At 48.7% G+C, this 26360-nt stretch overlaps 1 protein-coding gene across 1 annotated transcript; it reads right to left on the bottom strand.

Moving 5' to 3' along the window:
• Positions 1-55: 55 nt before the first annotated feature.
• Positions 56-25617, bottom strand: LOC123739471 (palmitoyltransferase ZDHHC3). Its single transcript, XM_082977324.1, has 9 exons — positions 25470-25617; positions 24746-24834; positions 22658-22731; positions 22018-22130; positions 7781-7842; positions 1495-1615; positions 1318-1390; positions 859-1018; positions 56-660 (listed from the first exon to the last, which is right to left on the bottom strand). The coding sequence occupies exons 1-9, from the start codon at positions 25592-25594 to the stop codon at positions 569-571; spliced, it is 909 nt and encodes a 302-aa protein (XP_082833450.1). The 5' UTR covers positions 25595-25617; the 3' UTR covers positions 56-568.
• Between the last annotated feature and the right edge of the window lie 743 nt (positions 25618-26360).

Raw genomic sequence — 26360 nt, 5'->3', positions numbered from 1 at the left:
AGAGAGAGAGAGAGGGTGAGAGAGAGAGAGAGAGAGAGAGAGAGAGAGGGTGAGAGAGAGAGAGAGAGAGAGGGTGAGAGAGAGAGAGAGAGAGAGAGGGTGAGAGAGAGAGAGAGAGAGAGGGTGAGAGAGAGAGAGAGAGAGAGAGAGAGAGAGAGAGAGAGAGAGACAGAGAGTGAGAGAGAGAGAGAGAGAGAGGGGTGAGAGAGAGAGAGACAGAGAGAGAGAGAGTGGTGAGAAGTGAGTGTGTAGGTCTGCGTGTGTGTTCAGTACAGATGGTTACAGTGTTTTCAGAACATTGTTCTTTGTATCCATAGAGCCAGTTATTTTATCCTAAAGTCACACTCATTCAGAATGTCTGAAGCTTTAACAGTTCTGTGTGTGTGTGTGTGTGTGTGTGTGTGTGTGTGTGTGTGTGTGTGTGTTGTGTGAAACATAGTGATGAATTGCGATTAACTAACGTCACGAAATTAAATGAATTATTTGACAGCCCTAATTATATCATGACCATAACGTAACCACAACGTTAACGCTATCACCAGAATGTTGTTTGAATGTTGTGGGAACGTTAGACATCATAATCCGGAACAGCCGAGTAGCTGATTCCACCGACGGTGGGGGGACTGGAATGTAGAGGGAACAGCCAACAGAACACCGACCCTGAGAGAAGAGGACGAGAGAGAACGAGAGAGAGAGAGAGAGAGAGAGAGAGAGAGAGAGAGAGAGACAGAGAGATCATAAACTTGGTACTATATGTTAAGAGTTCTTTAAGGCTGTGAGCGGAACCATGTACAGATGGTTGAACAACACACACACACACACACACACACACACACACACACACACACACACACACACCTCTCCCGAAGACCTCTCTGAGCAGGGCCAGTTTGGGCTTGCGTGTGTGTGGGATGTGTGTTGGTGGCTGAGAGGTGCTGCTGGTGATCGATGTTCTGTCTTTCAGCAGTCTGTTCCTCATATGTTCTATAGGAGTTTCATCTGTTATAATGGACACCAACTGAGAGACAGAGAGAGAGGTGGATAGAGAGAGAGGGATGAGAGAGAGAGGTGGATAGAGAGAGGTGGATAGAGAGAGAGAGAGAGGTGGGTGGAGAGAGAGGGGTGGATAGAGAAAGAGAGAGGTGGATAGAGAGAGAGGGGTGGATAGAGAGAGAGAGAGGTGGATGGAGAGAGAGAGAGAGAGAGAGAGAGGTGGAGAATTAAGTGATCAGGTTAAAACATAAACATGTCCCCAAAGTTTCAGGTTAAAAACGAGGTCTTCTGAGGTCAACACATTTGACCGAGACTTCACCGTACCTGGTCGTAGAAGATAACCATGACGAACACACCAAACAACACCGACTCAACCAGGAGGATGATGTAGTGAGCTCTGAGGAAGGGGCAACAACGAAAGACACAATATAAATTATACATCTCTCTCTCTCTCTCTCTCTCTCTCTCTCTCTCTCTCTCTCTCTCTCTCTCTCTACTCACACAATAAGGTGTTTGCTGGGAGACTCCTCTCCTTCTTTCTCTCCTTCCCCGTCTCTCTCGCTCCGTATTCTCCACACCCAGGCTGCCACCACCAGAGCCATGGAGTAGAGACTGGCCATACCTGGAGAGAGAGAGGGATGAGAGAGACAGAGAGGGATGAGAGAGACAGAGAGGGATGAGAGAGACAGAGATGGATGAGAGAGACAGAGAGGGATGAGAGACAGAGAGGGATGAGAGACAGAGAGGGATGAGAGAGAGGGATGAGAGCGACAGAGAGAGAGGGATGAGAGAGACAGAGAGGGATGAGAGAGACAGAGTGATGAGAAAGACAGAGAGAGGGGGATGAGAAAGAGAGGGATGAGAGACAGGGTTGAGAGAGGGGGATGTGAGAAAGAGAGGGATGAGAAAGAGAGGGGGATGAGAAAGAGGGGGGGATGAGAAAGAGGGGGGGATGAGAAAGAGGGGGGGATGAGAAAGAGGGGGGGATGAGAAAGAGAGGGGGATGAGAAAGAGAGGGGGATGAGAGAAAGAGAGGGATGAGAGATGAGAGAGGGGGATGCGAGAAAGAGAGGGGGATGAGAAAGAGAGGGATGAGAAAGAGAGGGGGATGAGAGAAAGAGAGGGATGAGAGAAAGAGAGGGATGAGAAAGAGAGGGATGAGAAAGAGAGGGGGGGATGAGAGAGAGGGGGGGATGAGAGAGAAGGGGGGATGAGAGAGAAGGGGGATGAGAGAGAGAGGGGGGATGAGAGAGAAGGGGGGATGAGAGAGAGGGGGGGATGAGAGAGAGGGGGGGATGAGAGAGAGGGGGGATGAGAGAGAAGGGGGGATGAGAGAGAGAGGGGGGATGAGAGAGAGGGGGTGATGAGAGAGAGGGGGGGATGAGAGAGAAGGGGGGATGAGAGAGAGGGGGGGATGAGAGAGAGGGGGTGATGAGAGAGAGGGGGGGATGAGAGAGAAGGGGGGATGAGAGAGAGAGGGGGGATGAGAGAGAGGGGGGGATGAGAGAGAGGGGGGGATGAGAGAGGGGGAGATGAGAAAGAGGGATATGAAATAATAAATAAATCAGAGGAGGCTGTTGAAGGGAGGACGGCTCATAATAATGGATGGAAATGTCTGACTGCACAGAGACGCTCACGACAGGGGACCAGTGTGTGTTTCAGAGGAACGGTGTGTATCTGACCTCCATCACATAGGACTCGACAATGGTTTATCTCCCCATTTTTGCCAATTTTACTCAATCTTGCATTCTGTGACTGTACATGTAAATCAAGTCCTTTCTTGAGTTTGGCTCAGTAACAACTGTTGAGCATCTGAGCCGATGGTTCATTGTGGAGGAAAAGAGTTGAGTGTGTGTGTGTGTGTGTGTGTGTGCCACAGCTGTTGCTAGGGGGTAAAGATGTTAGGGACAATACAGGATGAATCACAATAATTGTTTGCTAAAATAATAATTGCTTGACAAAAACGTAACACAAACGGTCGTCCTGGTTATACACAACACAAACTGTCAACATTATTACGCCATATTAATTCATATTAATATAATATTTATTATATAATATTAATATTATCATGGAAATTAAGAATTAAACTAATTAAGATATGCAAGATTTGTTTGAATATATGTATATACACACTACCGTTCAAAAGTTTGGGGCCACTTAGAAATGTCCTTGTTTTTGAAAGAAAAGCACATTTTCTGTCCATTAAAATAACATCAAATTGATCAGAAATACAGCGTAGACATTGTTAATGTTGTAAATGACTATTGTAGCTGGAAACGGCTGATTTTTAATGGAATATCTACATAGGCGTACAGAGGCCCATTATCAGCAACCATCACTCCTGTGTTCCAAAGGCACGTTGTGTTAGTTAATCCAAGTTTATCATTATAAAAGGCTAATTGAACATTAGAAAACCCTTTTTTGCAATTATGTTAGCACAGCTGAAAACTGTTGTTCTGATTAAAGAAGCAATAAAACTGTCCTTCTTTAGACTAGTTGAGTATCTGGAGCATCAGCATTTGTGGCTTTGATTACAGGCTCAAAATGTCCAGAAACAAATAACTTTCTTCTGAAACTCATCAGTCTATTCTTGTTCTGAGAAATTAAGGCTATTCTATGCGAGAAATTGCCAAGAAACTGAAGATCTCGTACAACGCTGTGTACTACTCCCTTCACAGAACAGCGCAAACTGGATCTAACCAGAATAGAAAGAGGAGTGGGAGGCCCCGGTGCACAACTGAGCAAGAGGACAAGTACATTAGAGTGTCTAGTTGGAGAAACAAACGCCTCACAAGTCCTGGCCTTCTAGGCAGAGTTGTAAAGAAAAAAGCCATATCTCAGACTGGCCAATAAAAAGAAAAGATTAAGATGGGCAAAAGAACACAGACACTGGACAGAGGAACTCTGCCTAGAAGGCCAGCATCCCGGAGTCGCCTCTTCACTGTTGACGTTGACACTGGACAGAGGAACTCTGCCTAGAAGGCCGGCATCCCGGAGTCGCCTCTTCACTGTTGACGTTGAGACTGGACAGAGGAACTCTGCCTAGAAGGCCGGCATCCCGGAGTCGCCTCTTCACTGTTGACGTTGAGACTGGACAGAGGAACTCTGCCTAGAAGGCCGGCATCCCGGAGTCGCCTCACAGAACACTATGAAAAATCTGTGAAACCAGGCCTGCTAGTCATAGCTGGCTTTGAAAAGGCTTTTGATAAAGTACAACTGGACTTTATATATATATATATATATATATATATATATATATATATATATATATATATATATATATATAAATGCCTGGAACATTTCAATTTAGGAGAATCTCTTATAAAATGAGTTAAAATCATGTATAGCAACCCGAGGTGTAAAATAGTAAATAATGGCTACTTCTCAGAAAGTATTAAACCGTCAAGAGAACTAATAAACGGGCTCTGCCCGATCACTAAAATGGCCACCCCGATCAGAACTACAGATCACAAAATGGCCGACTGCCCAAACTACAATTCCCAGAAGCAAGGGGAACCCTCAGAAGGTGGAGCCGACCCACAGATAAAAGGTCAAGAAAAACCAGGAAGAGCAAGAGAGAGGGCGGGAAGGATCTATGAACCATAGAGAAAGAGACAATCTACATTGGCTGGATTTACCGTGTACGAGCTGGACTGTTTTGGACTTACCTGTTGGCGTTTAGACCTGGACCTACCGAGAACCAGATTTGTGTACCGAACCCTGCTATCCTTGACCTTACCTGCGGCCTGGGTGGACCAGGACAGCGAAACAAACACACAGGTACTGTCATGTTCGAAAGAACTTTCATTCTGGGCTGACTTTGGTGACAGTTTAGCACTTAATTTGTGACAAACGCTCCTAACTTTGAAGAGGTTTGCCACTATATATATATATATATATGATAATATTAATATTATACTCTGATGATTCATGTTTTCTTTTAAAACCACAATCTGAATCCTTCCACGGCCTCATAGAGGATCTAGATAATTTTTATAACCTCTATGGATCGAAACCAAATTATGATCAGTATTACATCACTAAATAAAATACAACGTTTAGTGTTGTTTATCAATAAAATGGTCTGATGTGGACATACTCTGTATACACCCCAAAGACAGAAATGACCTCACTCATATACATTTTAATAGAACGTTAGGTAGCCTAGTGGTTAGAGTGTAGGGACGGCAGGTAGACTAGTGGTTAGAGCGTAGGGGCGGCAGGTAGACTAGTGGTTAGAGTGTAGGGGCGGCAGGTAGCCTAGTGCTTAGAGTGTAGGGGCGGCAGGTAGCCTAGTGGTTAGAGTGTAGGGACGGCAGGTAGACTAGTGGTTAGAGCGTAGGGGAGGCAGGTAGCCTAGTGGTTAGAGTGTAGGGGCGGCAGGTAGCCTAGTGGTTAGAGCGTAGGGGCGGCAGGTAGCCTAGTGGTTAGAGTGTAGGGGCGGCAGGTAGCCTAGTGGTTAGAGTGTAGGGGCGGCAGGTAGCCTAGTGGTTAGAGTGTAGGGGCGGCAGGTAGCCTAGTGGTTAGAGTGTAGGGGCGGCAGGTAGCCTAGTGGTTAGAGGGTAGGGGGGGCAGGTAGCCTAGTGGTTAGAGTGTAGGGGCGGCAGGTATCCTAGTGGTTAGAGTGTAGGGGCGGCAGGTAGCCTAGTGGTTAGAGTGTAGGGGCGGCAGGTAGCCTAGTGGTTAGAGTGTAGGGGCGGCAGGTAGCCTAGTGGTTAGAGGGTAGGGGGGGCAGGTAGCCTAGTGGTTAGAGTGTAGGGGCGGCAGGTAGCCTAGTGGTTAGAGTGTAGGGGCGGCAGGTATTCTAGTGGTTAGAGTGTAGGGGCGGCAGGTAGCATAGTGGTTAGAGTGTAGGGGCGGCAGGTAGCATAGTGGTTAGAGTGTAGGGGCGGCAGGTAGCCTAGTGGTTAGAGTGTAGGGGGGGCAGGTAGCCTAGTGGTTAGAGTGTAGGGGCGGCAGGTAGCCTAGTGGTTAGAGTGTAGGGGCGGCAGGTAGCCTAGTGGTTAGAGTGTAGGGGCGGCAGGTAGCCTAGTGGTTAGAGTGTAGGGGCGGCAGGTAGCCTAGTGGTTAGAGTGTAGGGGCGGCAGGTAGCCTAGTGGTTAGAGTGTAGGGGCGGCAGGTAGCCTAGTGGTTAGAGTGTAGGGGCGGCAGGTATCCTAGTGGTTAGAGTGTAGGGGCGGCAGGTAGCCTAGTGGTTAGAGTGGAGGGGCGGTAGGTAGCCTAGTGGTTAGAGTGTAGGGGCGGCAGGTAGCCTAGTGGTTAGAGTGTAGGGGTGGCAGGTAGCCTAGTGGTTAGAGTGTAGGGGCGGCAGGTAGCCTAGTGGTTAGAGTGTAGGGGCGGCAGGTAGCCTAGTGGTTAGAGCGTAGGGGCGGCAGGTAGCCTAGTGGTTAGAGCGTAGGGGCGGCAGGTAGCCTAGTGGTTAGAGCGTAGGGGCGGCAGGTAGCCTAGTGGTTAGAGCGTAGGGGGGGCAGGTAGCCTAGTGGTTAGAGTGTAGGGGGGGCAGGTAGCCTAGTGGTTAGAGTGTAGGGGCGGCAGGTAGCCTAGTGGTTAGAGTGTAGGGGCGGCAGGTAGCCTAGTGGTTAGAGTGTAGGGGCGGCAGGTATCCTAGTGGTTAGAGTGTAGGGGCGGCAGGTAGTCTAGTGGTTAGAGCGTAGGGGTGGCAGGTAGCCTAGTGGTTAGAGCGTAGGGGCGGCAGGTAGCCTAGTGGTTAGAGTGTAGGGGCGGCAGGTAGCCTAGTGGTTAGAGTGTAGGGGCGGCAGGTAGCCTAGTGGTTAGAGTGTAGGGGCGGCAGGTAGCCTAGTGGTTAGAGTGTAGGGGAGGCAGGTAGCCTAGTGGTTAGAGTGTAGGGGCGGCAGGTAGCCTAGTGGTTAGAGTGTAGGGGGGGCAGGTAGCCTAGTGGTTAGAGTGTAGGGGCGGCAGGTAGCCTAGTGGTTAGAGTGTAGGGGCGGCAGGTAGCCTAGTGGTTAGAGCGTAGGGGCGGCAGGTAGCCTAGTGGTTAGAGTGTAGGGGCGGCAGGTAGCCTAGTGGTTAGAGTGTAGGGGCGGCAGGTAGCCTAGCGGTTAGAGTGTAGGGGCGGCAGGTAGCCTAGCGGTTAGAGTGTAGGGGCGGCAGGTAGCCTAGTGGTTATAGTGGAGGGGCGGCAGGTAGCCTAGTGGTTAGAGTGTAGGGGCGGCAGGTAGCCTAGTGGTTAGAGTGTAGGGGCGGCAGGTAGCCTAGTGGTTAGAGTGTAGGGGCGGCAGGTAGCCTAGTGGTTAGAGTGGAGGGGCGGCAGGTAGCCTAGTGGTTAGAGTGTAGGGGCGGCAGGTAGCCTAGCGGTTAGAGTGTAGGGGCGGCAGGTAGCCTAGTGGTTAGAGTGTAGGGGCGGCAGGTAGCCTAGTGGTTAGAGTGTATGATTCCATGTGTGTTATTTCACATAGTTTTGATGTCTTCACTATTTTTCCACAATGTAGAAAAAAAGTCAAAATAAAGAAAATCCCCTGGAATGAGGAGCCGTATCCAAACTTTTGACTGGTACTGTATATATTTGACCCCAAAAAAATATATTTGGGGGATTAGAAATGATGCAGACAATTACATTAACGGAAGCTACAATCTGCAAAATTAAAGCTGATCGACAACATGAAGAAAAAAACAAAGTAAAAACAGGAAAAGGAATGACTGGATTGGAGCTAATGGAATCACGTGTTAGAGGTATTAGATAGAATTCCACTCCAGCCATTACCACAAGCCCGTCCTCCTAAATGAAGGTGCCACCAACCTCCTGGGTAAGTAATAAAGGACTCACCTGTATAGAAGAGAAACTGGATGAAGTACTTCTGGTTCAACTCTCCAACACAGTTATTGATCCTACAACACAACCACACACTATATTATAATGACAGACTGAGAGATAGAAGGATAGGAGAAGGGAGGGATGAGGACAGAAGGAGGGATGAGGACAGAAGGAGGGATGAGGAAGTTTAACAGGGACAGAGAGAGGTAGTAGGAGGAGAGTAGTGTTACTAACCAGGGACAGAGATGGAGAGGTAGTAGGAGGAGAGTAGTGTTACTAACCAAGGACAGAGAGAGGTAGTAGGAGGAGAGTAGTGTTACTAACCAGGGACAGAGATGGAGAGGTAGTAGGAGGAGAGTAGCGTTACTAACCAGGGACAGAGATGGAGGTAGTAGGAGGAGAGTAGTGTTACTAACCAGGGACAGAGATGGAGAGGTAGTAGGAGGAGAGTAGTGTTACTAACCAGGGACAGAGATGGAGAGGTAGTAGGAGGAGAGTAGTGTTACTAACCAGGGACAGAGAGAGGTGGTAGGAGGAGAGTAGCGTTACTAACCAGGGACAGAGAGAGGTAGTAGGAGGAGAGTAGTGTTACTAACCAGGGACAGAGAGAGGTAGTAGGAGGAGAGTAGTGTTACTAACCAGGGACAGAGAGAGGTAGTAGGAGGAGAGTAGTGTTACTAACCAGGGACAGAGATGGAGAGGTAGTAGGAGGAGAGTAGTGTTACTAACCAGGGACAGAGAGAGGTAGTAGGAGGAGAGTAGTGTTACTAACCAGGGACAGAGATGGAGAGGTAGTAGGAGGAGAGTAGTGTTACTAACCAGGGACAGAGATGGAGAGGTAGTAGGAGGAGAGTAGTGTTACTAACCAGGGACAGAGATGGAGAGGTAGTAGGAGGAGAGTAGCGTTACTAACCAGGGACAGAGATGGAGAGGTAGTTGGAGGAGAGTAGTGTTACTAACCAGGGACAGAGAGAGGTAGTAGGAGGAGAGTAGTGTTACTAACCAGGGACAGAGAGAGGTAGTAGGAGGAGAGTAGTGTTACTAACCAGGGACAGAGAGAGGTAGTAGGAGGAGAGTAGCGTTACTAACCAGGGACAGAGATGGAGAGGTAGTAGGAGGAGAGTAGTGTTACTAACCAGGGACAGAGATGGAGAGGTAGTAGGAGGAGAGTAGCGTTACTAACCAGGGACAGAGATGGAGAGGTAGTAGGAGGAGAGTAGCGTTACTAACCAGGGACAGAGAGAGGTAGTAGGAGGAGAGTAGTGTTACTAACCAGGGACAGAGATGGGGAGGTAGTAGGAGGAGAGTAGTGTTACTAACCAGGGACAGAGAGAGGTAGTAGGAGGAGAGTAGCGTTACTAACCAGGGACAGAGATGGAGAGGTAGTAGGAGGAGAGTAGTGTTACTAACCAGGGACAGAGAGAGGTGGTAGGAGGAGAGTAGCGTTACTAACCAGGGACAGAGAGAGGTAGTAGGAGGAGAGTAGTGTTACTAACCAGGGACAGAGAGAGGTAGTAGGAGGAGAGTAGTGTTACTAACCAGGGACAGAGAGAGGTAGTAGGAGGAGAGTAGTGTTACTAACCAGGGACAGAGAGAGGTAGTAGGAGGAGAGTAGTGTTACTAACCAGGGACAGAGATGGAGAGGTAGTAGGAGGAGAGTAGTGTTACTAACCAGGGACAGAGATGGAGAGGTAGTAGGAGGAGAGTAGTGTTACTAACCAGGGACAGAGAGAGGTAGTAGGAGGAGAGTAGTGTTACTAACCAGGGACAGAGAGAGGTAGTAGGAGGAGAGTAGTGTTACTAACCAGGGACAGAGAGAGGTAGTAGGAGGAGAGTAGTGTTACTAACCAGGGACAGAGAGAGGTAGTAGGAGGAGAGTAGTGTTACTAACCAGGGACAGAGAGAGGTAGTAGGAGGAGAGTAGCGTTACTAACCAGGGACAGAGAGAGGTAGTAGGAGGAGAGTAGTGTTACTAACCAGGGACAGAGATGGAGAGGTAGTAGGAGGAGAGTAGTGTTACTAACCAGGGACAGAGAGAGGTAGTAGGAGGAGAGTAGTGTTACTAACCAGGGACAGAGATGGAGAGGTAGTAGGAGGAGAGTAGCGTTACTAACCAGGGACAGAGAGAGGTAGTAGGAGGAGAGTAGTGTTACTAACCAGGGACAGAGAGAGGTAGTAGGAGGAGAGTAGTGTTACTAACCAGGGACAGAGATGGAGAGGTAGTAGGAGGAGAGTAGTGTTACTAACCAGGGACAGAGAGAGGTAGTAGGAGGAGAGTAGTGTTACTAACCAGGGACAGAGATGGAGAGGTAGTAGGAGGAGAGTAGTGTTACTAACCAGGGACAGAGAGAGGTAGTAGGAGGAGAGTAGTGTTACTAACCAGGGACAGAGATGGAGAGGTAGTAGGAGGAGAGTAGTGTTACTAACCAGGGACAGAGATGGAGAGGTAGTAGGAGGAGAGTAGCGTTACTAACCAGGGACAGAGAGAGGTAGTAGGAGGAGAGTAGTGTTACTAACCAGGGACAGAGAGAGGTAGTAGGAGGAGAGTAGCGTTACTAACCAGGGACAGAGAGAGGTAGTAGGAGGAGAGTAGCGTTACTAACCAGGGACAGAGAGAGGTAGTAGGAGGAGAGTAGTGTTACTAACCAGGGACAGAGAGAGGTAGTAGGAGGAGAGTAGTGTTACTAACCAGGGACAGAGATGGAGAGGTAGTAGGAGGAGAGTAGCGTTACTAACCAGGGACAGAGAGAGGTAGTAGGAGGAGAGTAGTGTTACTAACCAGGGACAGAGATGGAGAGGTAGTAGGAGGAGAGTAGTGTTACTAACCAGGGACAGAGAGAGGTAGTAGGAGGAGAGTAGCGTTACTAACCAGGGACAGAGAGAGGTAGTAGGAGGAGAGTAGTGTTACTAACCAGGGACAGAGAGAGGTAGTAGGAGGAGAGTAGTGTTACTAACCAGGGACAGAGAGAGGTAGTAGGAGGAGAGTAGTGTTACTAACCAGGGACAGAGAGAGGTAGTAGGAGGAGAGTAGTGTTACTAACCAGGGACAGAGATGGAGAGGTAGTAGGAGGAGAGTAGTGTTACTAACCAGGGACAGAGATGGAGAGGTAGTAGGAGGAGAGTAGCGTTACTAACCAGGGACAGAGATGGAGAGGTAGTAGGAGGAGAGTAGTGTTACTAACCAGGGACAGAGAGAGGTAGTAGGAGGAGAGTAGCGTTACTAACCAGGGACAGAGATGGAGAGGTAGTAGGAGGAGAGTAGCGTTACTAACCAGGGACAGAGAGAGGTAGTAGGAGGAGAGTAGCGTTACTAACCAGGGACAGAGATGGAGAGGTAGTAGGAGGAGAGTAGCGTTACTAACCAGGGACAGAGATGGAGAGGTAGTAGGAGGAGAGTAGTGTTACTAACCAGGGACAGAGATGGAGAGGTAGTAGGAGGAGAGTAGTGTTACTAACCAGGGACAGAGAGAGGTAGTAGGAGGAGAGTAGCGTTACTAACCAGGGACAGAGATGGAGAGGTAGTAGGAGGAGAGTAGTGTTACTAACCAGGGACAGAGATGGAGAGGTAGTAGGAGGAGAGTAGCGTTACTAACCAGGGACAGAGATGGAGAGGTAGTAGGAGGAGAGTAGCGTTACTAACCAGGGACAGAGAGAGGTAGTAGGAGGAGAGTAGTGTTACTAACCAGGGACAGAGAGAGGTAGTAGGAGGAGAGTAGTGTTACTAACCAGGGACAGAGATGGAGAGGTAGTAGGAGGAGAGTAGCGTTACTAACCAGGGACAGAGAGAGGTAGTAGGAGGAGAGTAGTGTTACTAACCAGGGACAGAGAGAGGTAGTAGGAGGAGAGTAGTGTTACTAACCAGGGACAGAGATGGAGAGGTAGTAGGAGGAGAGTAGTGTTACTAACCAGGGACAGAGATGGAGAGGTAGTAGGAGGAGAGTAGCGTTACTAACCAGGGACAGAGAGAGGTAGTAGGAGGAGAGTAGTGTTACTAACCAGGGACAGAGAGAGGTAGTAGGAGGAGAGTAGTGTTACTAACCAGGGACAGAGATGGAGAGGTAGTTGGAGGAGAGTAGTGTTACTAACCAGGGACAGAGAGAGGTAGTAGGAGGAGAGTAGTGTTACTAACCAGGGACAGAGAGAGGTAGTAGGAGGAGAGTAGCGTTACTAACCAGGGACAGAGAGAGGTAGTAGGAGGAGAGTAGTGTTACTAACCAGGGACAGAGATGGAGAGGTAGTAGGAGGAGAGTAGTGTTACTAACCAGGGACAGAGAGAGGTAGTAGGAGGAGAGTAGCGTTACTAACCAGGGACAGAGAGAGGTAGTAGGAGGAGAGTAGCGTTACTAACCAGGGACAGAGATGGAGAGGTAGTAGGAGGAGAGTAGTGTTACTAACCAGGGACAGAGAGAGGTAGTAGGAGGAGAGTAGCGTTACTAACCAGGGACAGAGATGGAGAGGTAGTAGGAGGAGAGTAGCGTTACTAACCAGGGACAGAGATGGAGAGGTAGTAGGAGGAGAGTAGCGTTACTAACCAGGGACAGAGAGAGGTAGTAGGAGGAGAGTAGTGTTACTAACCAGGGACAGAGATGGAGGTAGTAGGAGGAGAGTAGTGTTACTAACCAGGGACAGAGAGAGGTAGTAGGAGGAGAGTAGTGTTACTAACCAGGGACAGAGAGAGGTAGTAGGAGGAGAGTAGTGTTACTAACCAGGGACAGAGATGGAGAGGTAGTAGGAGGAGAGTAGCGTTACTAACCAGGGACAGAGAGAGGTAGTAGGAGGAGAGTAGTGTTACTAACCAGGGACAGAGAGAGGTAGTAGGAGGAGAGTAGCGTTACTAACCAGGGACAGAGATGGAGAGGTAGTAGGAGGAGAGTAGCGTTACTAACCAGGGACAGAGAGAGGTAGTAGGAGGAGAGTAGTGTTACTAACCAGGGACAGAGAGAGGTAGTAGGAGGAGAGTAGTGTTACTAACCAGGGACAGAGAGAGGTAGTAGGAGGAGAGTAGCGTTACTAACCAGGGACAGAGAGAGGTAGTAGGAGGAGAGTAGTGTTACTAACCAGGGACAGAGAGAGGTAGTAGGAGGAGAGTAGCGTTACTAACCAGGGACAGAGATGGAGAGGTAGTAGGAGGAGAGTAGTGTTACTAACCAGGGACAGAGAGAGGTAGTAGGAGGAGAGTAGCGTTACTAACCAGGGACAGAGAGAGGTAGTAGGAGGAGAGTAGTGTTACTAACCAGGGACAGAGATGGAGAGGTAGTAGGAGGAGAGTAGTGTTACTAACCAGGGACAGAGAGAGGTAGTAGGAGGAGAGTAGTGTTACTAACCAGGGACAGAGAGAGGTAGTAGGAGGAGAGTAGTGTTACTAACCAGGGACAGAGATGGAGAGGTAGTAGGAGGAGAGTAGTGTTACTAACCAGGGACAGAGAGAGGTAGTAGGAGGAGAGTAGCGTTACTAACCAGGGACAGAGAGGTAGTAGGAGGAGAGTAGCGTTACTAACCAGGGACAGAGATGGAGAGGTAGTAGGAGGAGAGTAGTGTTACTAACCAGGGACAGAGATGGAGAGGTAGTAGGAGGAGAGTAGCGTTACTAACCAGGGACAGAGATGGAGAGGTAGTAGGAGGAGAGTAGCGTTACTAACCAGGGACAGAGAGAGGTAGTAGGAGGAGAGTAGTGTTACTAACCAGGGACAGAGAGAGGTAGTAGGAGGAGAGTAGTGTTACTAACCAGGGACAGAGAGAGGTAGTAGGAGGAGAGTAGTGTTACTAACCAGGGACAGAGATGGAGAGGTAGTAGGAGGAGAGTAGTGTTACTAACCAGGGACAGAGATGGAGAGGTAGTAGGAGGAGAGTAGTGTTACTAACCAGGGACAGAGATGGAGAGGTAGTAGGAGGAGAGTAGCGTTACTAACCAGGGACAGAGATGGAGAGGTAGTAGGAGGAGAGTAGTGTTACTAACCAGGGACAGAGAGAGGTAGTAGGAGGAGAGTAGTGTTACTAACCAGGGACAGAGAGAGGTAGTAGGAGGAGAGTAGTGTTACTAACCAGGGACAGAGATGGAGAGGTAGTAGGAGGAGAGTAGTGTTACTAACCAGGGACAGAGAGAGGTAGTAGGAGGAGAGTAGTGTTACTAACCAGGGACAGAGATGGAGAGGTAGTAGGAGGAGAGTAGTGTTACTAACCAGGGACAGAGAGAGGTAGTAGGAGGAGAGTAGTGTTACTAACCAGGGACAGAGATGGAGAGGTAGTAGGAGGAGAGTAGTGTTACTAACCAGGGACAGAGATGGAGAGGTAGTAGGAGGAGAGTAGTGTTACTAACCAGGGACAGAGAGAGGTAGTAGGAGGAGAGTAGCGTTACTAACCAGGGACAGAGAGAGGTAGTAGGAGGAGAGTAGTGTTACTAACCAGGGACAGAGATGGAGAGGTAGTAGGAGGAGAGTAGTGTTACTAACCAGGGACAGAGAGAGGTAGTAGGAGGAGAGTAGTGTTACTAACCAGGGACAGAGAGAGGTAGTAGGAGGAGAGTAGTGTTACTAACCAGGGACAGAGAGAGGTAGTAGGAGGAGAGTAGTGTTACTAACCAGGGACAGAGAGAGGTAGTAGGAGGAGAGTAGTGTTACTAACCAGGGACAGAGAGAGGTAGTAGGAGGAGAGTAGTGTTACTAACCAGGGACAGAGAGAGGTAGTAGGAGGAGAGTAGTGTTACTAACCAGGGACAGAGATGGAGAGGTAGTAGGAGGAGAGTAGTGTTACTAACCAGGGACAGAGATGGAGAGGTAGTAGGAGGAGAGTAGTGTTACTAACCAGGGACAGAGAGAGGTAGTAGGAGGAGAGTAGTGTTACTAACCAGGGACAGAGAGAGGTAGTAGGAGGAGAGTAGTGTTACTAACCAGGGACAGAGATGGAGAGGTAGTAGGAGGAGAGTAGCGTTACTAACCAGGGACAGAGATGGAGAGGTAGTAGGAGGAGAGTAGTGTTACTAACCAGGGACAGAGATGGAGAGGTAGTAGGAGGAGAGTAGCGTTACTAACCAGGGACAGAGAGAGGTAGTAGGAGGAGAGTAGTGTTACTAACCAGGGACAGAGATGGAGAGGTAGTAGGAGGAGAGTAGTGTTACTAACCAGGGACAGAGAGAGGTAGTAGGAGGAGAGTAGTGTTACTAACCAGGGACAGAGATGAGAGGTAGTAGGAGGAGAGTAGCGTTACTAACCAGGGACAGAGAGAGGTAGTAGGAGGAGAGTAGTGTTACTAACCAGGGACAGAGAGAGGTAGTAGGAGGAGAGTAGTGTTACTAACCAGGGACAGAGAGAGGTAGTAGGAGGAGAGTAGTGTTACTAACCAGGGACAGAGAGAGGTAGTAGGAGGAGAGTAGTGTTACTAACCAGGGACAGAGAGAGGTAGTAGGAGGAGAGTAGTGTTACTAACCAGGGACAGAGATGGAGAGGTAGTAGGAGGAGAGTAGTGTTACTAACCAGGGACAGAGAGAGGTAGTAGGAGGAGAGTAGCGTTACTAACCAGGGACAGAGATGGAGAGGTAGTAGGAGGAGAGTAGTGTTACTAACCAGGGACAGAGATGGAGAGGTAGTAGGAGGAGAGTAGTGTTACTAACCAGGGACAGAGAGAGGTAGTAGGAGGAGAGTAGTGTTACTAACCAGGGACAGAGATGGAGAGGTAGTAGGAGGAGAGTAGTGTTACTAACCAGGGACAGAGAGAGGTAGTAGGAGGAGAGTAGTGTTACTAACCAGGGACAGAGATGGAGAGGTAGTAGGAGGAGAGTAGTGTTACTAACCAGGGACAGAGAGAGGTAGTAGGAGGAGAGTAGTGTTACTAACCAGGGACAGAGATGGAGAGGTAGTAGGAGGAGAGTAGTGTTACTAACCAGGGACAGAGAGAGGTAGTAGGAGGAGAGTAGTGTTACTAACCAGGGACAGAGAGAGGTAGTAGGAGGAGAGTAGTGTTACTAACCAGGGACAGAGAGAGGTAGTAGGAGGAGAGTAGTGTTACTAACCAGGGACAGAGAGAGGTAGTAGGAGGAGAGTAGTGTTACTAACCAGGGACAGAGATGGAGAGGTAGTAGGAGGAGAGTAGTGTTACTAACCAGGGACAGAGAGAGGTAGTAGGAGGAGAGTAGCGTTACTAACCAGGGACAGAGAGAGGTAGTAGGAGGAGAGTAGTGTTACTAACCAGGGACAGAGATGGAGAGGTAGTAGGAGGAGAGTAGCGTTACTAACCAGGGACAGAGATGGAGAGGTAGTAGGAGGAGAGTAGTGTTACTAACCAGGGACAGAGAGAGGTAGTAGGAGGAGAGTAGTGTTACTAACCAGGGACAGAGATGGAGAGGTAGTAGGAGGAGAGTAGCGTTACTAACCAGGGACAGAGAGAGGTAGTAGGAGGAGAGTAGTGTTACTAACCAGGGACAGAGGAGAGGTAGTAGGAGGAGAGTAGTGTTACTAACCAGGGACAGAGATGGAGAGGTAGTAGGAGGAGAGTAGTGTTACTAACCAGGGACAGAGATGGAGAGGTAGTAGGAGGAGAGTAGTGTTACTAACCAGGGACAGAGAGAGGTAGTAGGAGGAGAGTAGTGTTACTAACCAGGGACAGAGATGGAGAGGTAGTAGGAGGAGAGTAGTGTTACTAACCAGGGACAGAGAGAGGTAGTAGGAGGAGAGTAGTGTTACTAACCAGGGACAGAGAGAGGTAGTAGGAGGAGAGTAGTGTTACTAACCAGGGACAGAGATGGAGAGGTAGTAGGAGGAGAGTAGTGTTACTAACCAGGGACAGAGATGGAGAGGTAGTAGGAGGAGAGTAGTGTTACTAACCAGGGACAGAGATGGAGAGGTAGTAGGAGGAGAGTAGTGTTACTAACCAGGGACAGAGATGGAGAGGTAGTAGGAGGAGAGTAGTGTTACTAACCAGGGACAGAGAGAGGTAGTAGGAGGAGAGTAGTGTTACTAACCAGGGACAGAGAGAGGTAGTAGGAGGAGAGTAGCGTTACTAACCAGGGACAGAGATGAGGTAGTAGGAGGAGAGTAGTGTTACTAACCAGGGACAGAGATGGAGAGGTAGTAGGAGGAGAGTAGTGTTACTAACCAGGGACAGAGAGAGGTAGTAGGAGGAGAGTAGTGTTACTAACCAGGGACAGAGATGGAGAGGTAGTAGGAGGAGAGTAGTGTTACTAACCAGGGACAGAGAGAGGTAGTAGGAGGAGAGTAGTGTTACTAACCAGGGACAGAGAGAGGTAGTAGGAGGAGAGTAGTGTTACTAACCAGGGACAGAGATGGAGAGGTAGTAGGAGGAGAGTAGGAGGAGAGTAGTGTTACTAACCAGGGACAGAGATGGAGAGGTAGTAGGAGGAGAGTAGTGTTACTAACCAGGGACAGAGAGAGGTAGTAGGAGGAGAGTAGTGTTACTAACCAGGGACAGAGATGGAAGGTAGTAGGAGGAGAGTAGTGTTACTAACCAGGGACAGAGATGGAGAGGTAGTAGGAGGAGAGTAGTGTTACTAACCAGGGACAGAGATGGAGAGGTAGTAGGAGGAGAGTAGTGTTACTAACCAGGGACAGAGAGAGGTAGTAGGAGGAGAGTAGCGTTACTAACCAGGGACAGAGATGGAGAGGTAGTAGGAGGAGAGTAGCGTTACTAACCAGGGACAGAGATGGAGAGGTAGTAGGAGGAGAGTAGTGTTACTAACCAGGGACAGAGAGAGGTAGTAGGAGGAGAGTAGTGTTACTAACCAGGGACAGAGAGAGGTAGTAGGAGGAGAGTAGTGTTACTAACCAGGGACAGAGATGGAGAGGTAGTAGGAGGAGAGTAGTGTTACTAACCAGGGACAGAGAGAGGTAGTAGGAGGAGAGTAGTGTTACTAACCAGGGACAGAGAGAGGTAGTAGGAGGAGAGTAGTGTTACTAACCAGGGACAGAGATGGAGAGGTAGTAGGAGGAGAGTAGTGTTACTAACCAGGGACAGAGAGAGGTAGTAGGAGGAGAGTAGTGTTACTAACCAGGGACAGAGATGGAGAGGTAGTAGGAGGAGAGTAGTGTTACTAACCAGGGACAGAGATGGAGAGGTAGTAGGAGGAGAGTAGTGTTACTAACCAGGGACAGAGAGAGGTAGTAGGAGGAGAGTAGTGTTACTAACCAGGGACAGAGATGGAGAGGTAGTAGGAGGAGAGTAGTGTTACTAACCAGGGACAGAGATGGAGAGGTAGTAGGAGGAGAGTAGTGTTACTAACCAGGGACAGAGAGAGGTAGTAGGAGGAGAGTAGCGTTACTAACCAGGGACAGAGAGAGGTAGTAGGAGGAGAGTAGTGTTACTAACCAGGGACAGAGAGAGGTAGTAGGAGGAGAGTAGTGTTACTAACCAGGGACAGAGATGGAGAGGTAGTAGGAGGAGAGTAGTGTTACTAACCAGGGACAGAGAGAGGTAGTAGGAGGAGAGTAGTGTTACTAACCAGGGACAGAGATGGAGAGGTAGTAGGAGGAGAGTAGTGTTACTAACCAGGGACAGAGATGGAGAGGTAGTAGGAGGAGAGTAGTGTTACTAACCAGGGACAGAGAGAGGTAGTAGGAGGAGAGTAGTGTTACTAACCAGGGACAGAGATGGAGAGGTAGTAGGAGGAGAGTAGTGTTACTAACCAGGGACAGAGAGAGGTAGTAGGAGGAGAGTAGTGTTACTAACCAGGGACAGAGATGGAGAGGTAGTAGGAGGAGAGTAGTGTTACTAACCAGGGACAGAGAGAGGTAGTAGGAGGAGAGTAGTGTTACTAACCAGGGACAGAGAGAGGTAGTAGGAGGAGAGTAGTGTTACTAACCAGGGACAGAGAGAGGTAGTAGGAGGAGAGTAGTGTTACTAACCAGGGACAGAGAGAGGTAGTAGGAGGAGAGTAGTGTTACTAACCAGGGACAGAGAGAGGTAGTAGGAGGAGAGTAGTGTTACTAACCAGGGACAGAGAGAGGTAGTAGGAGGAGAGTAGCGTTACTAACCAGGGACAGAGATGGAGAGGTAGTAGGAGGAGAGTAGCGTTACTAACCAGGGACAGAGATGGAGAGGTAGTAGGAGGAGAGTAGCGTTACTAACCAGGGACAGAGAGAGGTAGTAGGAGGAGAGTAGCGTTACTAACCAGGGACAGAGATGGAGAGGTAGTAGGAGGAGAGTAGTGTTACTAACCAGGGACAGAGATGGAGAGGTAGTAGGAGGAGAGTAGTGTTACTAACCAGGGACAGAGATGGAGAGGTAGTAGGAGGAGAGTAGTGTTACTAACCAGGGACAGAGAGAGGTAGTAGGAGGAGAGTAGTGTTACTAACCAGGGACAGAGAGAGGTAGTAGGAGGAGAGTAGTGTTACTAACCAGGGACAGAGAGAGGTAGTAGGAGGAGAGTAGTGTTACTAACCAGGGACAGAGAGAGGTAGTAGGAGGAGAGTAGTGTTACTAACCAGGGACAGAGATGGAGAGGTAGTAGGAGGAGAGTAGTGTTACTAACCAGGGACAGAGAGAGGTAGTAGGAGGAGAGTAGTGTTACTAACCAGGGACAGAGAGAGGTAGTAGGAGGAGAGTAGCGTTACTAACCAGGGACAGAGATGGAGAGGTAGTAGGAGGAGAGTAGTGTTACTAACCAGGGACAGAGATGGAGAGGTAGTAGGAGGAGAGTAGTGTTACTAACCAGGGACAGAGAGAGGTAGTAGGAGGAGAGTAGCGTTACTAACCAGGGACAGAGATGGAGAGGTAGTAGGAGGAGAGTAGTGTTACTAACCAGGGACAGAGATGGAGAGGTAGTAGGAGGAGAGTAGTGTTACTAACCAGGGACAGAGAGAGGTAGTAGGAGGAGAGTAGCGTTACTAACCAGGGACAGAGATGGAGAGGTAGTAGGAGGAGAGTAGTGTTACTAACCAGGGACAGAGAGAGGTAGTAGGAGGAGAGTAGCGTTACTAACCAGGGACAGAGAGAGGTAGTAGGAGGAGAGTAGTGTTACTAACCAGGGACAGAGATGGAGAGGTAGTAGGAGGAGAGTAGTGTTACTAACCAGGGACAGAGAGAGGTAGTAGGAGGAGAGTAGTGTTACTAACCAGGGACAGAGAGAGGTAGTAGGAGGAGAGTAGTGTTACTAACCAGGGACAGAGAGAGGTAGTAGGAGGAGAGTAGCGTTACTAACCAGGGACAGAGAGGTAGTAGGAGGAGAGTAGTGTTACTAACCAGGGACAGAGAGAGGTAGTAGGAGGAGAGTAGTGTTACTAACCAGGGACAGAGAGAGGTAGTAGGAGGAGAGTAGCGTTACTAACCAGGGACAGAGAGAGGTAGTAGGAGGAGAGTAGCGTTACTAACCAGGGACAGAGAGAGGTAGTAGGAGGAGAGTAGCGTTACTAACCAGGGACAGAGATGGAGAGGTAGTAGGAGGAGAGTAGTGTTACTAACCAGGGACAGAGAGAGGTAGTAGGAGGAGAGTAGTGTTACTAACCAGGGACAGAGATGGAGAGGTAGTAGGAGGAGAGTAGTGTTACTAACCAGGGACAGAGAGAGGTAGTAGGAGGAGAGTAGCGTTACTAACCAGGGACAGAGATGGAGAGGTAGTAGGAGGAGAGTAGTGTTACTAACCAGGGACAGAGATGTTGAGGTAGTAGGAGGAGAGTAGTGTTACTAACCAGGGACAGAGAGAGGTAGTAGGAGGAGAGTAGCGTTACTAACCAGGGACAGAGAGAGGTAGTAGGAGGAGAGTAGTGTTACTAACCAGGAACAGAGATGGAGAGGTAGTAGGAGGAGAGTAGTGTTACTAACCAGGGACAGAGATGGAGAGGTAGTAGGAGGAGAGTAGCGTTACTAACCAGGGACAGAGATGGAGAGGTAGTAGGAGGAGAGTAGTGTTACTAACCAGGGACAGAGATGGAGAGGTAGTAGGAGGAGAGTAGTGTTACTAACCAGGGACAGAGAGAGGTAGTAGGAGGAGAGTAGTGTTACTAACCAGGGACAGAGATGGAGAGGTAGTAGGAGGAGAGTAGCGTTACTAACCAGGGACAGAGAGAGGTAGTAGGAGGAGAGTAGCGTTACTAACCAGGGACAGAGATGGAGAGGTAGTAGGAGGAGAGTAGTGTTACTAACCAGGGACAGAGAGAGGTAGTAGGAGGAGAGTAGTGTTACTAACCAGGGACAGAGATGGAGAGGTAGTAGGAGGAGAGTAGTGTTACTAACCAGGGACAGAGATGGAGAGGTAGTAGGAGGAGAGTAGCGTTACTAACCAGGGACAGAGATGGAGAGGTAGTAGGAGGAGAGTAGTGTTACTAACCAGGGACAGAGAGAGGTAGGAGGAGAGTAGTGTTACTAACCAGGGACAGAGATGGAGAGGTAGTAGGAGGAGAGTAGCGTTACTAACCAGGGACAGAGATGGAGAGGTAGTAGGAGGAGAGTAGTGTTACTAACCAGGGACAGAGATGGAGAGGTAGTAGGAGGAGAGTAGTGTTACTAACCAGGGACAGAGAGAGGTAGTAGGAGGAGAGTAGTGTTACTAACCAGGGACAGAGAGAGGTAGTAGGAGGAGAGTAGCGTTACTAACCAGGGACAGAGAGAGGTAGTAGGAGGAGAGTAGTGTTACTAACCAGGGACAGAGATGGAGAGGTAGTAGGAGGAGAGTAGTGTTACTAACCAGGGACAGAGAGAGGTAGTAGGAGGAGAGTAGTGTTACTAACCAGGGACAGAGATGGAGAGGTAGTAGGAGGAGAGTAGTGTTACTAACCAGGGACAGAGATGGAGAGGTAGTAGGAGGAGAGTAGTGTTACTAACCAGGGACAGAGATGGAGAGGTAGTAGGAGGAGAGTAGTGTTACTAACCAGGGACAGAGAGAGGTAGTAGGAGGAGAGTAGTGTTACTAACCAGGGACAGAGAGAGGTAGTAGGAGGAGAGTAGTGTTACTAACCAGGGACAGAGAGGTAGTAGGAGGAGAGTAGTGTTACTAACCAGGGACAGAGATGGAGAGGTAGTAGGAGGAGAGTAGCGTTACTAACCAGGGACAGAGAGGTAGTAGGAGGAGAGTAGTGTTACTAACCAGGGACAGAGAGAGGTAGTAGGAGGAGAGTAGTGTTACTAACCAGGAACAGAGATGGAGAGGTAGTAGGAGGAGAGTAGTGTTACTAACCAGGGACAGAGAGAGGTAGTAGGAGGAGAGTAGTGTTACTAACCAGGGACAGAGAGAGGTAGTAGGAGGAGAGTAGTGTTACTAACCAGGGACAGAGATGGAGAGGTAGTAGGAGGAGAGTAGTGTTACTAACCAGGGACAGTGGTGGTCCATGCGTCGTATGCATCGTTGACATACTCTACAGTGGTGAGCTCTGGGGGGGCGGTATGTCTCACAACGACTACAAACAGTCCAGCCTTCACAACCCTGTAACACACAATATCATAGCGACAATATATTACACTACTGTGTGTCTGTCTGTATCAGCCTCTGGACAGCAACTAAACATTTCACAACTAAAAACGTAGGGACACACAATATCATACTAGACCCCCACACATCATAGTCAATTAGACTACACCGTTAAGTTCACTCCACAGCTTGAAAAAATATAAATCGCTCCCCTCGTTTCCCCGGATTGCTCGATTTTCGGTGGCTAAAAGACGGTTGTCACGTGTGTTTGCGAAGCAGAGGGTCCCAGGATCAAGCCTTTGTAAGGACGGTGTACCCAGATAGGGAAGGAAGCAGAGGATCAAGCCTTTGTAAGGACGGTGTACCCAGATAGGGAAGGAAGCAGAGGATCAAGCCTTTGTAAGGACGGTGTACCCAGATAGGGAAGGAAGCAGAGGATCAAGCCTTTGTAAGGACGGTGTACCCAGATAGGGAAGGAAGCAGCGGGTCTAATCGAGCACAGTGACATCCATCACACTAGTGCTGTGAGTGTGTTTACTCACCCTCTCATTCATGTGTGAATTCTGGGATCTCAGGTCAGAGAAGTCTATAGCCGTCTCTGGTAGAGGAACCATACCTGGAAGACACACAGGTAGTCAGGTACAACCTGAATCACAACACAAACATATTATAAACCCATACCAGACCAGCGGTGGGAAAAATACACAACTGTCATACTTGAGTAAAAGTCTAAAGTTTAAAAATATACTTAAGTACCAAAAGTAAAAGTATAAATCATTTCAAATTCTTTATATTAAACAAAGCAGACAGCACCATTTCCTTGTTTTTTTTTAATTGACGGATTTCTCTGTAATATCTCCCTTATAGCCGCAGGCTCCAGCCTTGGAATAGTGTGTGTGTGTAATTTATTTTATAACTTGTGCCACTAACTGTATGATCAGGACTGCAGTGGGGGTGAACACACTTAGATTAACTTTCAGTTCAGAGAGAGAGGAGAGAGAGGGACGAGAGCACACTCCAACATTCAGAGATAATTTACAAACGAAGCATGTGTGTTTAGTGAGTCCTCCAGATCAGAGGCAGCAGGGAGGACCAGGGATGTTCTCTGTTTAGTGAGTCCTCCAGATCAGAGGCAGTAGGGATGACCAGCGATGTTCTCTGTTTAGTGAGTCCTCCAGATCAGAGGCAGTAGGGATGACCAGGGATGTTCTCTGTTTAGTGAGTCCTCCAGATCAGAGGCAGTAGGGATGACCAGGGATGTTCTCTGTTTAGTGAGTCCTCCAGATCAGAGACAGTAGGGATGACCAGGGATGTTCTCTGTTTAGTGAGTCCTCCAGATCAGAGGCAGTAGGGATGACCAGGGATGTTCTCTGTTTAGTGAGTCCTCCAGATCAGAGGCAGTAGGGATGACCAGGGATGTTCTCTGTTTAGTGAGTCCTCCAGATCAGAGGCAGTAGGGATGACCAGGGATGTTCTCTGTTTACTGAGTCCTCCAGATCAGAGGCAGTAGGGATGACCAGGGATGTTCTCTGTTTAGTGAGTCCTCCAGATCAGAGGCAGTAGGGATGACCAGGGATGTTCTCTGTTTAGTGAGTCCTCCAGATCAGAGGCAGTAGGGATGACCAGGGATGTTCTCTGTTTAGTGAGTCCTCCAGATCAGAGGCAGTAGGGATGACCAGGGATGTTCTCTGTTTAGTGAGTCCTCCAGATCAGAGGCAGTAGGGATGACCAGGGATGTTCTCTGTTTAGTGAGTCCTCCAGATCAGAGGCAGTAGGGATGACCAGGGATGTTCTCTGTTTAGTGAGTCCTCCAGATCAGAGGCAGTAGGGATGACCAGGGATGTTCTCTGTTTAGTGAGTCCTCCAGATCAGAGGCAGTAGGGATGACCAGGGATGTTCTCTGTTTAGTGAGTCCTCCAGATCAGAGGCAGTAGGGATGACCAGGGATGTTCTCTGTTTAGTGAGTCCTCCAGATCAGAGGCAGTAGGGATGACCAGGGATGTTCTCTGTTTAGTGAGTCCTCCAGATCAGAGGCAGTAGGGATGACCAGGGATGTTCTCTGTTTAGTGAGTCCTCCAGATCAGAGGCAGTAGGGATGACCAGGGATGTTCTCTGTTTAGTGAGTCCTCCAGATCAGAGGCAGTAGGGATGACCAGGGATGTTCTCTGTTTAGTGAGTCCTCCAGATCAGAGGCAGTAGGGATGACCAGGGATGTTCTCTGTTTAGTGAGTCCTCCAGATCAGAGGCAGTAGGGATGACCAGGGATGTTCTCTGTTTAGTGAGTCCTCCAGATCAGAGGCAGTAGGGATGACCAGGGATGTTCTCTTGTTTAGTGTGTGAATTTGACCGTTTTCTGTCCTGCTAAGCATTCAACATGTAACGAGTACTTTTGGGTGTCAGGGGAAATGTATGGAGTAAAAAGTACAATATTTTCTTAAGGAGTGTAGTGAAGTAAAATACAGATTCCCAAAAAAACAACTCTAGTAGTACTTTAAAGTAGTTTTACTTAAGTACTTTACTCCACTGCACCAAATACACACAGCTACAGACAGACAGACAGCTACAAACAGGGTTAGTCTCGTTAGTTGGTAGTATTGTCTCTATCTCTCACACACACGGGCTGAACAAACCTGGGTCTGAGAAGACAGCTTTGGAGTGACAGGCCAGCAGCAGTAGTAGAATCAAGTTAAATACTGACCCATGTAGTGTACACCACACACTGAAGAAAGAGAGAGAGAGAGAGAGTCAAGGGTGGAGACTGCCAGCACCGATTGAATGAATGACAGTGAACTAGCTAGCCAACTACACTGGCTTGTAGCACCAAACAAAACTATTTTACCCTTTTCGCTAACTGAAGTAGTGAAGGGATGAAATGTTTATCCGGTTTGGCTGGTTTGACAAGGATAGATTACAATTTGTAGGTTCACCGTAAACCCACACATTGGGCGAGTTCATTATACATGTCCCGGTGCACTGGATTTGCGCATTTTATACCATTCCATTAGTCCTAAAATGCCATCCCTACCCACCCGGGGCAGCGGGCCATGCAAAACGAACTCTCAGTAGTGGAGCTCCGACTGTCAACAACATTGTTTTGATGCTACCAAACTAGCCATTCACTTTGTTCATGTGTACTGTGCTCAAAGACTGATTTGAGAAAACAAGTTAACTACCTGGTTATAGTGAATGTACATCCCCGCTACAGGTAACTAAAAGTAATATAACGAAGCCGTTGTCAAGATTGGATAATGATACAGAATACCTATACAAACAGCCAAGGTATGCTAACGTTAGCTGTACAGACGCTAAGCCGTTTTTAAGCAGTTAAGAGGAAGAAACGCACGCAATACTTACCTTCCCGAGTAGGCAGGGATGAGGACATACTGAATTACCACATAGTCGGCGTAAAAAACGCTGAAATAAGTGAGTATGAGACATATAAATCCACACGGGTCTCGCCTACAGCGTAGAAACGCCATCTTGGTTCCCCCGTCCGTCCCCCTCTTCCGGGTGACGTCAGGGGGGCGGTGACGTCAGGAGGGCGGTGACGTCAGGAGGGAGGTGACGTCAGGGGGGGGGGGAGAAGCAAAACGCCATGTTCTCTCCGATGGGGTGAACTGCGGTTACCGTCCAATGTTATTATGTGCGTTACCGCCACCAGCTGGAGGCGGTATTGAATAAGAACTGGGCTCCCGAGTGGCGCGGGGGGGGGGGGGGGGGGGGGCAGTGCCCCTTTGACAACACTTTCGGACCCTCTTGTGGCCCCCCCCCCTAAATGTGGAGTATAAAATAATTTTTACATAACACATTTTTTGCTATCGTTCTTTTTTTACATCTGTTATTAGACAGCGGCAACGATGATGATTATGAACATGGTCTTTTGCCTGCTAATGCAGTGAAGAAAACAATATGACAACAATAGACTAATGTAACTGGCCCCCTCTAACAGTACAACTGCCCCCCCCCTAGTTGAAATGGTCTAGAACCGCCACTACAGACCATGGTTTGATTCCAGGCTGTATCTCAACCAACCGTGATTGGGAGCGCACAATTGTCCCAGTGTTGTTAGAGTTTGGACAGAGTAGGCCGTCATTATAAATAAGAATTTGTTCTTAACTGACTTGCCTAGTTAAATTAAGGTTAAATTAAAATAAATTTAAAAAAATCACAGTCCACTACTAATTTACATCCCTACACAGCCTCAGAAACCAGTGATGGGGCTAAATTCACCGACAGGATTTCTTG

The sequence above is a fragment of the Salmo salar genome, chromosome 07 (assembly GCF_965601325.2).
Source record: "Salmo salar chromosome 07, fSalSal1, whole genome shotgun sequence".
Classification (NCBI taxonomy): domain Eukaryota; kingdom Metazoa; phylum Chordata; class Actinopteri; order Salmoniformes; family Salmonidae; genus Salmo; species Salmo salar.
The sequence above is the reverse complement of the archived record's forward strand: the minus strand, read 5'-3'. Positions and strand labels throughout refer to the sequence as shown.

Bases quoted from the DNA above. Each gene is read 5' to 3' on its own strand.
- LOC123739471 (XM_082977324.1), bottom strand. From the start codon at position 25,594: ATGGCGTTTCTACGCTGTAGGCGAGACCCGTGTGGATTTATATGTCTC. The intron at 24,835-25,469 runs GTAAGTATTGCG...CTCTTTCTTCAG, and splicing joins ATCCCTGCCTACTCGGGAAG to TGTGTGGTGTACACTACATG. The intron at 1,391-1,494 runs GTGAGTAGAGAG...CCCCTTCCTCAG, and splicing joins CCCAGCAAACACCTTATTGT to AGCTCACTACATCATCCTCC.